The 13,736-nt window shown below is 40.5% G+C and overlaps 1 protein-coding gene across 1 annotated transcript in view; it reads right to left on the reverse strand.

Moving 5' to 3' along the window:
• Positions 1-325: 325 nt before the first annotated feature.
• The window catches only part of kcnc4 (potassium voltage-gated channel, Shaw-related subfamily, member 4), a 23,491-nt gene continuing 10,080 nt past the window's right edge, over positions 326-13,736 (reverse strand). The window contains exons 2-4 of the mRNA XM_034877480.1: positions 5,878-6,814; positions 4,846-5,022; positions 326-970 (exon numbers count right to left, since the gene is read on the reverse strand). Coding sequence (XP_034733371.1) covers positions 903-970; positions 4,846-5,022; positions 5,878-6,814 — 1,182 coding nt within the window. The 3' untranslated portion in view covers positions 326-902. The remainder of the gene's footprint in view (positions 971-4,845; positions 5,023-5,877; positions 6,815-13,736) is intronic.

Below are 13,736 nucleotides of genomic sequence, written 5' to 3' on the forward strand. Positions count from 1 at the left end.
AATCTGCTACGTCAGGATTGTGTGGGTGTGATTTGATCAGTGTGTCTGACAGTGACCAAACCGACCAACTGTCATCAAATTCAAATGTTGCTGAATCCTGTTTGGTGCGTGGAAGTAAATTATATCACTTTTTTCCAACTGAGCCCCACCCACTTCAAACTTGCCAGAAAAGCACAAAGGAAAAAAAGAAACAGAAATCTGTGATGTGAAATAACCAAAACTGCTCCAATAATCGCAGAAAAAAAAGAAGCATTTTCAGGGCCTTTAAGACATGCTATGACACGTTCACTAAATAGTAAACGTATTAAAAGGTGCACTATGAGTTCCTGCATGAAGTCACTTCTGTTGACGTTCCAAGAAAATACCAAACAAAACAGAACAAGCCCCTCCCCCCATGTTTCTGTAACTGTTACGACTAACTATCTGTCACTAACCCCCATCCCCTTCCCCGACCATCTTGTCTGGGTCGTATTTTGGTCCACAGCCTGAGCCCCTAGTTGTTTACGACCTCTGTGCTGGTTCCCAAGACCGGGCTTTTCACAGTGTCTTCAGGGGGCAGGCAGCTAGCGTATCAAGGAGAGATACCCAAGATTTGACACAAAAATGAAATCGTGCTGAAACCATGCAGGAACTCATAGAGCTACTTTAATGGTAGCTAATTTTTAAAGTATACATTATACAATGGTACAATGATCATGCATAACATGTAAAATGCTTGTAACATGTAAATGAGTATACATATGGTAAATCTGCTACACAACTAATTTTCTACTACAGGCATTTGGATGTATTACATAAAAAAAATCTTGCACTGCACTTAATTCAGGGAGGAAAAGAAGCTCTGCACTGCGTGTACTCCACCAAAAGTTCATAATCTTTCTCCTTTTCGTTGGCAATCAGCATCAGGTCAGCGTGGTGACCTCCGGCTGAGCGTAGCTCCCAGTGTCCGCGAGGATGTCTTTACAGCTCTCTGTTAGGAAACACAAAGGACAGAAATACAATGAAACACGGTGAATTATGATATGAGCGTAAAAAAGACCTAGAAAATGCCCCTGTAGTATAATAGTTTTTGACATAGTGTATTTAAATATCTGCTGAATAAAAAGCTGACCCTGTTCAGGCTGTGAACCGGTCACTGTAAACTAATAACTATTCTCATTATTAATGCCTGTTTTGTCTGACCAAGAGTTCAAAACCCAAAGAAATCTGATATAGATTTATGTAAATGTAAAGGACAATTGAGGATCATAGACCAATAAATGTCTGACAATTTTGTTTGATAAATGAATTAATGATAGATTAACCAATTATGAAAATTGTTGATTAGAATTTCCTGTTTGTAGGTATAATATGCAGGATTTTACCATTGTAAAAACAATGTATAGACTAATACACAAGTAATCCTTATCCTTATTTATGACCTACTAAAAGTGTGTAGCAGTGTCTGTATCTACAGAGTCCCTGCCTTCCACCTGTGTTTCCCTTTTGTTCTTATTTTTTCTGACTGGACGTTTATGGGCATCAGCAAAGAGCCTTTGGGAGCCATGGGTGTGTAACCCACAGCCGATAACAGCATGCAGGGTATGCAGCCCGTTTTTTTGCCGGTGTGTCTGTTTTACACACACAGACACACACACACACACACACAAACAGACACACACACACACACACACACACACACACACACACACACACACACACACACACACACACACACACACACACACACACACACACACACACACACACACACACACACACACACACACACACACACACACACACACACACACACACACACACACAGCAAAAGACTAAATGAAGCTCTGCATTCACTCATAATCCAACAATGCGGCACCTACAAGCGGGGGTGTGTGTGGTTATGTGTGCTTTATAACATACCGCCCTCAAACAATCAAAAAAACTTTGTGGTCACTGACAGCGCTCCCTCACTCTCTAGCTCACCTTTACCACCACTGTTCCAGCAGGAGGCTTTTGCTATGGCCATCCATGTTTTTAATGGACACCTATTAGTAGCAATCATCCAGAAAAGCCACTAGGGAATATAAAGTCTCATTCGAGCTCAGAAGCTATTTCTCTGCTTGTCTGCATACCCCATGGATGTATATATAACGCTTACTGCTCCTTTTAGCAGCACTTGAACAGTTTACCACACCATTCTGCACTAAGGAAACTAGCTGGAGGTTGTCACATGGCTGAGGAAAAGTGTTTTCCACCAGGGCAGTGTTTGCGTGTACACATTTTGACAGCGAGGCCTAACACTGGCTGTGAACTATAATCACTTCAAATCCACCAATATTTAGTTCCCAATGCAGGGCGGGCAAAGATTTCCTGTCACAGATAACCATCAAAGCATCTTAACACCTGGTGCATCCACCTGTTTGTCCCTCTGCTTCCTGCCATAGTGCTCTGGTGAAATATGATCTACACCTTATATCCTGTAACCCCGGAATTAACTTAACACCATCCCCGATGGGCATAGCTCTGAAGAGCAGAGCCACTGTGTCATATTCTATCTCCATCTAAAACTGGCTGGAAGCACAATAGAAGCCTTGTGAATGTTGAACAGAAACACGTTTTTGATTTAGAACTCTGCTGCAACAGTTTTCAACACTGTTAGGAAACCGTGAAAGTCCACTTGAGCCCTTTTTTGAGGTAATGTCTACCAAGTTGTGTGAAATTCTCTTGTTGTAACTGGGATGTCATTATCCACATACTCACCAGACACAGGGCTAAGAATTGAATTACCTCTCTCTCTCTCTCTCTCTCTCTCTCTCTCTCTCTCTCTCTCTCTCTCTCTCTCTCTCTCTCTCTCTCTCTCTCTCTCTCTCTCTCTCTCTCTCTCTCTCTCTCTCTCTCTCTCTCTCTCTCTCTCTCTCTCTCTCTCTCTCTCTCTCTCTCTCTCTCTCTCTCTCTCTCTCTAAGATTAATTTTGACGTGTTCTGGCTTTGCTCAGCTTCCCATTGTTTTTGTCTCTGTGATCAGAAGAAGCTCGCTTGGCAATCTCATGAGCTGACCAGATAATTTAGCGTATTATTAGAGAAGTCAGCATGAAAGCAGGCTAGTGGCGATTTGTGTTTTTCTGTGTTTGTGTCCTTTCCATTGTGAATGTAAGGCTGTAAATGTGATATTGACAGACGATTTCCTCCACTTAGCATCACAACATGTCCACAAACACCCATTCTTATCATTTATCCAACAGATTTAACTGAGGCTGTGTTTTTTGTGTGACAACACGCCACTAACCAACACCAATTTATAACACTCAACACATTCAGGTATTGACAAGGCTTCAACAAACATTCAAATACAATTTCCTTGTAATGGGCTGGCAAGAAAATGTAGGAGTGTATAGTGTCATAGCAGTCAAACAACAGTAAGTGCCACATTTATGTATTGTTTTATCTTCAACCATCTTGTGCTAATGAGCTTTGGTAGAAAAATGCATTTCTGCAAAGTGCAGTTTTGCAGGAAAACATTGTTGTTGTTGGGCTGTTTGCAGACAAGAGTCAGGATGTTGACTGGATGGGATGTGGGCTCAGGGTGTCGGGAATGACTCCATTACTGCCAAATATAGAGCTTCTTCTTAGAAGGGGCTTTTGGGTACTTTTGGACGCCCAGATGTGAAATACAGCGGCCATTTAAGCTGAGAGATTTGGCAGGCTGACAGGAGATGTCAATTGAGGTACTTAAAAGGAGCTTGATATCTGTTACAGACGGCTCTTTTAATCGTCAAAATTACAGTATATTAGCATTACATTTGAACAATCACTAATTTAAGTAATCGCCATAAACTGTATAAGTTAACCTCTGTGAAGCAATCTGGATGTCTGCAAGATGACTGATTGAATCCAACTTCCATCACAAACACTTGTACTTGAAAGAATGTACTTAAAGCTATAGTGGGTAGTTTCTGTTGCCCCCATTAAGAATTCTAAGTAATGACAACTCCACTGTTGTTGCATCTACAACACAAGCCTTCCGTAATGGCAAACGCACCAACACCCCTCCTCCACGCAGTTGCTAGATGCCAAGGTGGACATTGAGCATTAAAAAAACATAATAATCTCTTCAGAAGAGATGATTATCTTCACTCAAGTTTCTGCGTGCAAAAGTCAATGGACGACAAGAATTTCTTAATACAGCCATGCTGAGAGTGTTTTGTGAAGTCTTAATTAACTTTGTATCAACCCGTTTTACTAAAAGCTTTTCTTACATAATACAGAAGGTTGTAAGTGTAAAAACATGTGCACATGTGTTATTTTTGTATGAGTTATGTGCACCTGGCCAGGAAATCATATATCAATGACCCTCCCAAAAAGCATGTCCTTTTGTTGTAGACATAACATGTTAAGTAGTCAACTTTAGAGGTAGGTAGATTTATTTTACCTTTGGAAAGGGTCAGGCTAGCTGTTTTTTCATGCTTTGAGTCTAAGCTAGGCTACCTGTACCCTGGCTGTAGCTTGATGTTTAGAGAACAGACATCACAGCTGTATCAAGCTTCTCATCCAACTCTGCAAAAAAAGCAAAGCTGACTTTCCAAAAAGTCAATCTATCTCTTTAATACATGTCAGTACCTAATTGTATCTATGGTTTGAACCTGGTCTTGACTATCAGAATATTCTTAAATTCAGTTCAATTCCCAGAGAGCACCAGCGGAGGAAACACAAAAACACCTGACATCATGCCAACAGAACAAAATTAGATTTTTCTCGGAGAAGTGAATTAAAACCAAAAGTACAGATAAAAAGCAAGCAGTACAATGTGCAATGCTACAAACAGTAAATGTGTAGATTTAGGTGCGTAATGATGTATGTAACCTACCAGTATGGATGTTGGGGTCTCCAGAGGTTAGGAGGAAGCAGGTGGCCTCCTTATTAGTTTTGTCTCGCCCTCTGGAGCACCGCAGGGACCACTTTTCACTGGGGGACAGCGGCTGGGTCAAGCTGCAGCCTTCTTCCTCTGAAAGGGCCACATTTGCATCCCCATTCTGTTTGGAGTCTGACAGGAAGACAAAAACACATGGCGACGTAAATGTCAAAGCTTTTACTGAGACTCCCTGGAGGGCCTAGACAAAGGTATATTGCTTAAAATCAGAATTTTTCTATGATGAAATTCAATTTGTCTGAAATGTTCTAAGGAGTACTTTCATCCCAGTGTAATACTGTCTATGTGACTAAGTGTGGCTCATCTGTCAGACTAATTCTGAAAAGCCTCAGGAACTATAAGACTAGAAATACAGTGGCTGCTATGTTAATATTAGGGTGCTATGTTACTATTAGGCTAAAAAAAAATAGTAACATGTATACAAACAGGAATGACAAAATAAAAAACATAATTTATGACCCTTCACCCAAATTAAGTAATAGTAACAAGTTATTCAGTCATGCATATAGTTTGTGATTGAAATTGTATCTGTGCTGCTGACACTTAAATATTAATTTTTAAAATAATTATTTAAAAATGTAAACATTTATTACCAGCAACAATCTCCCCCATTACGCTGTATAATCCACAGAAAACACTTATCTTTGGATAAATTATATTAAGAATTAAGAATTTATTAAAGAATATTTATATTGTAGAAAGCTGTTTACAGTTAGGTCTATAGATTATTGTGAGTAACACTGTGGTAATGGAGACATATTGTTTAAATTAAAGGTAATTCTTCAATAATGTGAGCACCACAAATATAATCTTCTTTGTATTGGATTGGCATCAGAAAACTTGAGAATTAAAATTTGAGCATATACAACCAAAACTATCTGCATGGCTATACCCCAATAGGAAAGTGAGAGAAATGTTTCTTCTGTACTTTGGGTGAAGTGACCCTTTAACATTGCATTGCAACCTAACCTGAGTGGTTCCTGCTGACGTTCTCCTCAGCAGCCAGAGGACACGTGTCGCTCTGAGTGCTGTCTCTGTGTGAGTTTGTTTCAGACTTTCCAAATGAGACTGAGTCAGTCGGAGCATCTGGGTTAGGGTTGTGCTTCTTCTTCTTTCTTGGCAGCTTCTGTTTGGCCATAGCCAGCGAGTAGTACATCCCAAAGTTATTGACGATGACGGGGACGGGCATGGCGATGGTTAACACCCCGGCCAGCGCGCATAGCGCCCCCACCATCATGCCCAGCCAAGTCTTTGGGTACATGTCTCCATAGCCCAGTGTTGTCATGGTGACCACGGCCCACCAGAAGCTGATCGGGATGTTCTTGAAATGTGTGTGGTTGGAGCCTGTGGGGTCGCTGGGACTGGCTCCGATGCGCTCAGCGTAGTATATCATGGTGGCAAAGATGAGTACACCCAGGGCCAAGAAGATGATGAGGAGGAGAAATTCATTGACACTGGCCCGCAGTGTGTGGCCTAGCACGCGTAGGCCTACAAAGTGCCGTGTCAGCTTGAATATTCGGAGGATCCGAACAAACCGCACTACACGGAGGAAGCCCAGCACGTCGCTGGCAGCTTTGGATGAAAGACCCTTCAGGCCCATCTCCAGGTAGAATGGCAGAATGGCCACAAAGTCAATGATGTTGAGCGTGTTCTTGATGAAGACCACCTTGTTTGGGCAGCAGACGATACGAACCAAGAATTCAAATGTGAACCAGACCACACAGACGCCCTCCACCACGGTGAGGATGGGCCTGGTCACCATCTGCTGCGTCTGCACATTGCTTGTGACGTTTCCAACAAAGATCTGCTCTGTCCGGTTCTTCAGTTCATTGAAGGCTTCATGGGTTTCCAGGCAGAAAGTGGTGATGGACACCAGGATGAAAAATAGAGAAGCAAACGCCACTCCCTGGACGAGACAGATGAAACAATTAATCAACACAATTGTTATGCCATCCCCCAAATTCATAAGCAATCAGTACTGTGTTTGTTATATCAAGTATTGTTTTGTGAGAGTCACGTGTTCGGCTGGACGAAGATGGCAGCTTAAAGCATAGCTCCTGGCCCAACCCTGCCAAATAACTGTTATATGGTTCCAACTTTTATATGCATTATATTGCTTTAAACAAAATGACAAACAAGGGCAGAGTGCAACGCAGCAATACTGATGCCATTGTGGAGGCAGAAAAGCTAATTCGAAGCTATTCTCCAGGCTGTATGGAGATCTCTGCCCGCTGTCTCAGACTACAACAGCTTCACAGTCAAGCGTCACCAAGCCATCTACCTAACCATGGATTTAGCACGAGTCAAGGATCTGGGTTCTCATTTATAAAACTGCGTGGGATCCTTACTAAAAGACATACGTCCAAAAGCCACCATAACCAAAAAAAATTCAGATTTATAAAACCGTGCGCATGAACATCTTTAGGCAATGTCCCCTTAATAAATCACAGATTACCTACAAGTGTGTATACATGAATCAGCCTCTTATCCCGCCGTGTACACGCCCATTTTTAACCATAAATAGTCAATGCAAAGCACCTCGTGAATGCTGGTAATTATGTTAATGACCCTGGCAGTTGTTCTTTTGTGATGCCGAATCATGAGGACTGAAAAAGCAAAAGACCTCTCAGATGCTCGGGAATTGCTGCAAATCGAATTATAATTTGGCCTGTTCTCGCATAGTGAAGGGAAACCAGACTACACAGGCATTACTGCACTGGGGGACAGCTTTGATATGTATACCAGACCTACAGGTATATGATAAGATTTAACCTGAACTATATTATATCCAAACAAGTCTTAGTAATAAAGTTGAAGATTATAATATTTATATAAAACATTTAGCTGTAAACAGCCGGTTGCCCCCAGAGTAGGGGGGACCTGTATTTAGACCTGGATGGCATGGTTCCGGCGCGTTGTCATCTCTACTGGACCCAATTCAGTACATAGATCCAAGAGCGCGGCTTTAGGGAATTTAAATTGTCAATTTATGATTGTTAACACCTTGCCAAAAGCACATCCTCAACTAGTGGTATCCCCCACTAAGACATACAATTTGAAGATGAAAAAGTAAAAGGCAAACACACTTTTCTTCATGCAAGTTTTGTCACCAACAGTATTAAAGTTTGGACTGATATCCAGGACGTCAAGAGTAACGATTGTGCGAGAGCTTAACGGCTGTTAAGACTTTGACATTCGATTATATGTCCACAGACCTTTAGTTATTTACACTGTGTTTTGCTGATATATGATGGTAGGGTTTTTGTATTCCATGGAGTCGGGCCATCTCATCCTCCTTTGCTCCATAGTGGACAACGTGACAGTGAGTCAGCGCCGATTAAGAACGAATTTTGATTTAAGATTTGAGTTGGATTTTACAAGGTATTAATGGAACAGTAATCACTCAGTACAAGCACAAATAACACTGCTGGAGTTATCTTCACAATAACATGGATGATATGGAGGGGAAAAACGTGTGTGAGGCATCAATACTTGAAAATATTAAGAGTTATCATGTTTTGTGTTTCCGTTTCTTGATTTTGTTGATGGAAAATGTGTTTACCTTAAAGTTAATCTAGTATGGAACCGGTTGTTGTTGCAACCAGGTAATTATGGGTTGCTATCCTTTACTGCCCCGGGTCCATCATTTGATCACTGACCGACTCTGAATGTAAGCTATGTCTTGGTCAGATAATACAGGCAGAATTGTGAGTTCTGCAGTGAAATATAATTCTAAGAAAATTGCACTTGTGTCAGCTTATGCACCTAATGTTTTTGATGGCGGTTTCTATAGTACGCTCACGAATCAGATGCTGGAGTTGACGGACTGTTCTTCTGTTGTTGGTGCGGACTTCAATGCTTTGTGGGACCGAAATATTGATTGGTCGAACACAAAGGTCACTGGGGTTCAGGCGTAAGCCACATTTGCTGTGGGGATTACTCCTTTTTCTCAGGTAGACATAAATCTTTTTCCAGACTAGATTTTCTTATTGCATACCCTAAATTATTTCATTCAATTGATAAAACGGTGATACTTCAAATGGCGTTGTCTGACCATAAAGGGTCCTTTGCACCACCACCCTAGACCGTCTGTATCAACGTGTTGCTAGATGGCGTTTTAATACTTCTTTACTGAAAAATGAATCCTACATCACTCAGTTTATTGCAGATGATATTTGCAGACATTAATGTTAGCTCTGTAGAAGACCCAAGGATATTGTGGAATGCGATAAAAGGTTTTATTAGGAGCAATATCATACTAGTGTGCTCTAATGCGCACAAAGCTAAGTCCCTTCAACTACCAAACCTTGAAGCCGAATTCACCAGATTAGGCTCATTGTTGCAAACTAATTTATACACCAAATAGCTTTGAAACTATCCCTCGTCAAGAAAGAAATAATCAACATTCTGAAACAGAAGTCTGAATTTCTAATTCACAGTGCAAGACAGCGCTATTACTTTAAGGGTGCTAGACCTAGTCACCTACTTGCTATAAGATTAAGTTCCAGTGATTATTTTGCAGATATTCCCATCATTAAACCTTCAGATGGTAAAATTAGCACTGAACCTGTCAAAATAAATAAATCCTTCAGACATTCTATACCAATCTGTATGAATCTGATGTTACTTTGTATGAATCTCACTGTGACAGCTGGTTGACTTGTATTAGTTATCAGCAGAGGAATCAGCTAGCTTGGACAAACTGATTACTATTGAGGAACTAAGGAAGAAAAGGGCTTTGATGAGATTCCGTCTGAATTCTATGTCAATTTTGGGAACAGCTGGGCCCTTTCCTTCTTGACATGATTAACTTCTCTATTGAAAAGGGTGAATTCTCAAGGGATGTTAAAACAGCATTAATTTCCTTACTCTTGAAAAAAGTTAAGGAGCCTAAAGAGTGTTCTAGCTATTGACCTCTGAGCTTGCTTAACGGTGATATAAAAATGTTCACAAAGATTCCAGCCCGTCGTTTTGAGTTTCATATGGCAAAATTCGTGAACTCCAACCAAACAGGATTCATAAAAACAAGACTAGCAGCAGATAATGTTAGAGGCCACAGAAAGACCCCAATGTCACTTCTTTCTCTTGCAATGAAATGCATTTGACAGACTTAAGTGATCAGTTTTTTGTTGGTCAGTTTTAGAGGTGATGGGCTTTGGTAATAGTTTCATTGGGATGATTAAAGATCTTAACCGGGCGCATCTCCTTCTCTTCTATCTATCTATCTATCCTTCTATCTATCCTCCCGCCAAGGTTGCCTCTTGAGTCCTGCACTATTTGTCATCTCTTTAGAGGCGCTGGCTCAAGCCATTCACCAATCGATTATGGAGTCACCAATATGCATTGATAATACACAGCATAATCTCTCATAATTTGAGGACAATATTTTGGTCTTTTTAGAAAACCCCTCTCAGTCTCTCCCTCACCTTCTATCTTTAGTGAGGAGTATGGAAGTTTATCAGGCTTTAAAATTGACTGGTCAAAGTCTGCCTGCAATGACTCTGCCAATGACTCTGCAATTCAACCATCCCAGCTAACATTCCCACTGTTAAGCAGTTTAAATATTTAGGTATTGAGGTCTTCCCTTGTTAAACATAGCTATTCTGTAGCTCTAAATAATGTTCTATAAGACATGGAATACTGTTTAAAGTATGTATCTCTGTGGTTAAAATGAATGTCTTACCCAGGATTAATTTTGTTAGCGCTACGCTCCCTCTCTCCACTCCTACTGGCTATTGACGTAAATTACAATCAGCAGTGTCTAAATTTATCCGGAAAGGCAAACGGCCAGATTTAAGATGTCTACTCTGCAGAACACGTAAGAGGATGGTGATCTCTCAGTTACCAACTTCAAACATTATTTTTGGTCCTTTGTGTTGAGGCCAATCCTCACTTGGTTTAACGCAGACGTGTCGGTCGCTGGCATATCCCCACTAACACAGAACGTTTAAGGAATGTAAGTTAATGGTTCTCTAAAGGTTAGTTTGAACCAAACCAACAACTAACGTTTAGGGAACGTTTCCTCCGGGTTGAAACATTCCCTAAATGTTAAGAGAACCAACCAACTATCGTTTTCCTGCGGTTGCGCTGTACCTCCACACAACGCTACTGTTTGGTTGTTTTTGGTTGTTTGGTGGTCTTAGTTTTTGAAGTAGCATAAAAGGTTTGCAGTCACTTGATTTAGATTCACCTGAAAATGACTGGACTTATAAAATCTAAGTAAGATAAACAGCATAGCAAGAGAATCTATTTATTTTAAGGCTGATATCAATTTAGCTTAAAACAATACTTTTATGCTTGACTTCGGTTTTTTAACTGTATTAGTGAAATTCTTCTATCAATAGAACAATTTTCACAACTAAGAAAATTCACATCTTCAATTCAGTTTACAAACACCACACCAGTAGGGGAAAACCTCTGCTCTGAGGTGACCGATTCAAGTGTTAGTTGATGAAGACAACACTATGGGACCGACCACGCTGCACAGCTTTGAAAGCTCACAAAAACGTAAGCAAAATACTTTGTGGTTTAACATTAAACTCTTTCCCTCCTATGGCTTGGTTATATTCTGGTTCTGATCAGGTTGACCAAAAAGAAAAGTTTGGCTGAAGTGAACACCTCACTTTAGCAGAAGTTTATTCTCCCTCGTCGCCATCTTGCTATGCTAGTCAAGCAGTGAGAAAACTGTAGCAAAAAGTAGCTCAAAATCTTTTCTTTTTAGTAAACTCTTTGTGCACAAACAATGTTCTCAATGCTGAGTTCATGTGTTAAGTCCCAAGTGAGACTTAAAGCAAAGTCTCATGTTGTGTCTAGCCTTCTTAGTGTTTTAAAAATGTAGATTTTGATGCTACCCTTTGCACTCCCATTCAAAAGGCAAAGCGAGAGTTTTAAATAAAAGTTCAAATGGACTGCTTATATATTGCACTTTGTTTGCTGCTGTGCACGTGTCTGCTTTGTCGCATTGTATGTTTTGTGTCATTGTGTTACCATGCGTGTGCTCTTGTTACAAATAAGTAGCAATAATATTCTGGCAGCTGCAAAGAAAATGATTGCAACCCATTGGAAACCACCTCATAACCTGTTTATCCATGCATGGACCCTTTCCTTCTTGATGTAGTTTATATGGAACCTTCTACGGTGCGCAATCATGGGGCACCAGGAAACACTCTGGTGACTTGACTGAGCATTGCTGAATCTTTGAGGTCCGGGCTGTAGCCTTGTGCTGCAGCATATGATTTAACTTGCACAGGTGTTTGGTCCCTTGTCTTGTGTCTGTCTGTGTATACGTGTGTCTGTTTCTGCATGTGTTGTTTTGTCTCCTTCCCTCGTGTTTTTCCTCTCTATGTTTTTTGGCCCTAGGACGCATTCCTGGTCTCAGGGTATTGTTTGTAATTGTCTGTTTATAATTTTTAAGCACATTAAAATAGTTTATTTTATATATATATATATATATATATATATATATATATATATATATATATATATATATATATATAAAAAATAAACTATTTTAATGTGCTTCCATTAAAACCATTGCCTGCATGGCGTGTGCCTCCGGGAAACTATTCTTTAATTCATGCCATGTGTAATTATATTGTAAGAGTTCATTTAATCAAACTACCGTATAACCAATAAAAAGACATGGATGTGTCAATCAAGTCTGTAAAGCAGCTTACTGTATGTGTTGATGGATTATTTTCTGCCGGTGTCAGTGAGTGCCAGGGGATTGACAGTAAGCAAAGACTCAAATAATGAACACACTGATATGAAAACACTTTAAGTCAGGCGAGAAGAAATATGATAAGACACAAACTTTGACATCTAAGTAGGATGCAAGTTTATTGTGATGATTGCAATATAATTAAGCTCATAAAATGGTAGTTATATGATACTTTGATTTTATACCAATCATGCGGTCCAAATGGAAACCCCAAAAAACAGAATCTACTTTACAGCATCACTGCCATAATGCCTCCTTGTGACATCTTATGCTCCTACTAAATTCTTATGCTTCTACTAAAGAGACACAGAACGAGTGATAAGACTCTGGACAATGAGCCGAGTCATGAAAGACTTATAGTTACCTGCCCTGTTGTCAGGTTTATCCAACATGTTTCAGTGAATGAAACGTCAGTGTTCCCTCTAAAACAAATACCATTTAATTTAAAACAAATGATTTGTCTTAAAGGTACAAATCCAAACAAAGTGGTGAGTGAGTCAAACCACTTATATACACTCACCGGCCACTTTATTAGGTACCCCATGCTAGTAACGGGTTGGACCCCCTTTTGCCTTCAGAACTGCCTCAATTCTTCGTGGCATAGATTCAACAAGGTGCTGGAAGCATTCCTCAGGGAGTTTGGTCCATATTGACATGATGGCATCACACAGTTGCCGCAGATTTGTCGGCTGCACATCCATGATGCGAATCTCCCGTTCCACCACATCCCAAAGATGCTCTATTGGATTGAGATCTGGTGACTGTGGAGGCCATTTGAGTACAGCGAACTCATTGTCATGTTCAAGAAACCAGTCTGTGATGAATACAGCTTTATGACATGGCGCATTATCCTGCTGAAAGTAGCCATCAGAAGTTGGGTACATTATGGTCATAAAGGGATGGACATGGTCAGCAACAATACTCAGGTAGGCTGTGGCGTTGCAACGATGCTCAATTGGTACCAAGGGGCCCAAAGAGTGCCAAGAAAATATTCCCCACACCATGACAACACCACCACCAGCTTGAACTGTGATACAAGGCAGGATGGATCCATGCTTTCATGTTGTAGACGCCAAATTCTGACCCTACCATCCGACTGTTGCAGCAG

Source organism: Etheostoma cragini, chromosome 7 (genome assembly GCF_013103735.1).
Source record: "Etheostoma cragini isolate CJK2018 chromosome 7, CSU_Ecrag_1.0, whole genome shotgun sequence".
In the NCBI taxonomy this organism is placed as follows: Eukaryota; Metazoa; Chordata; class Actinopteri; order Perciformes; family Percidae; genus Etheostoma; species Etheostoma cragini.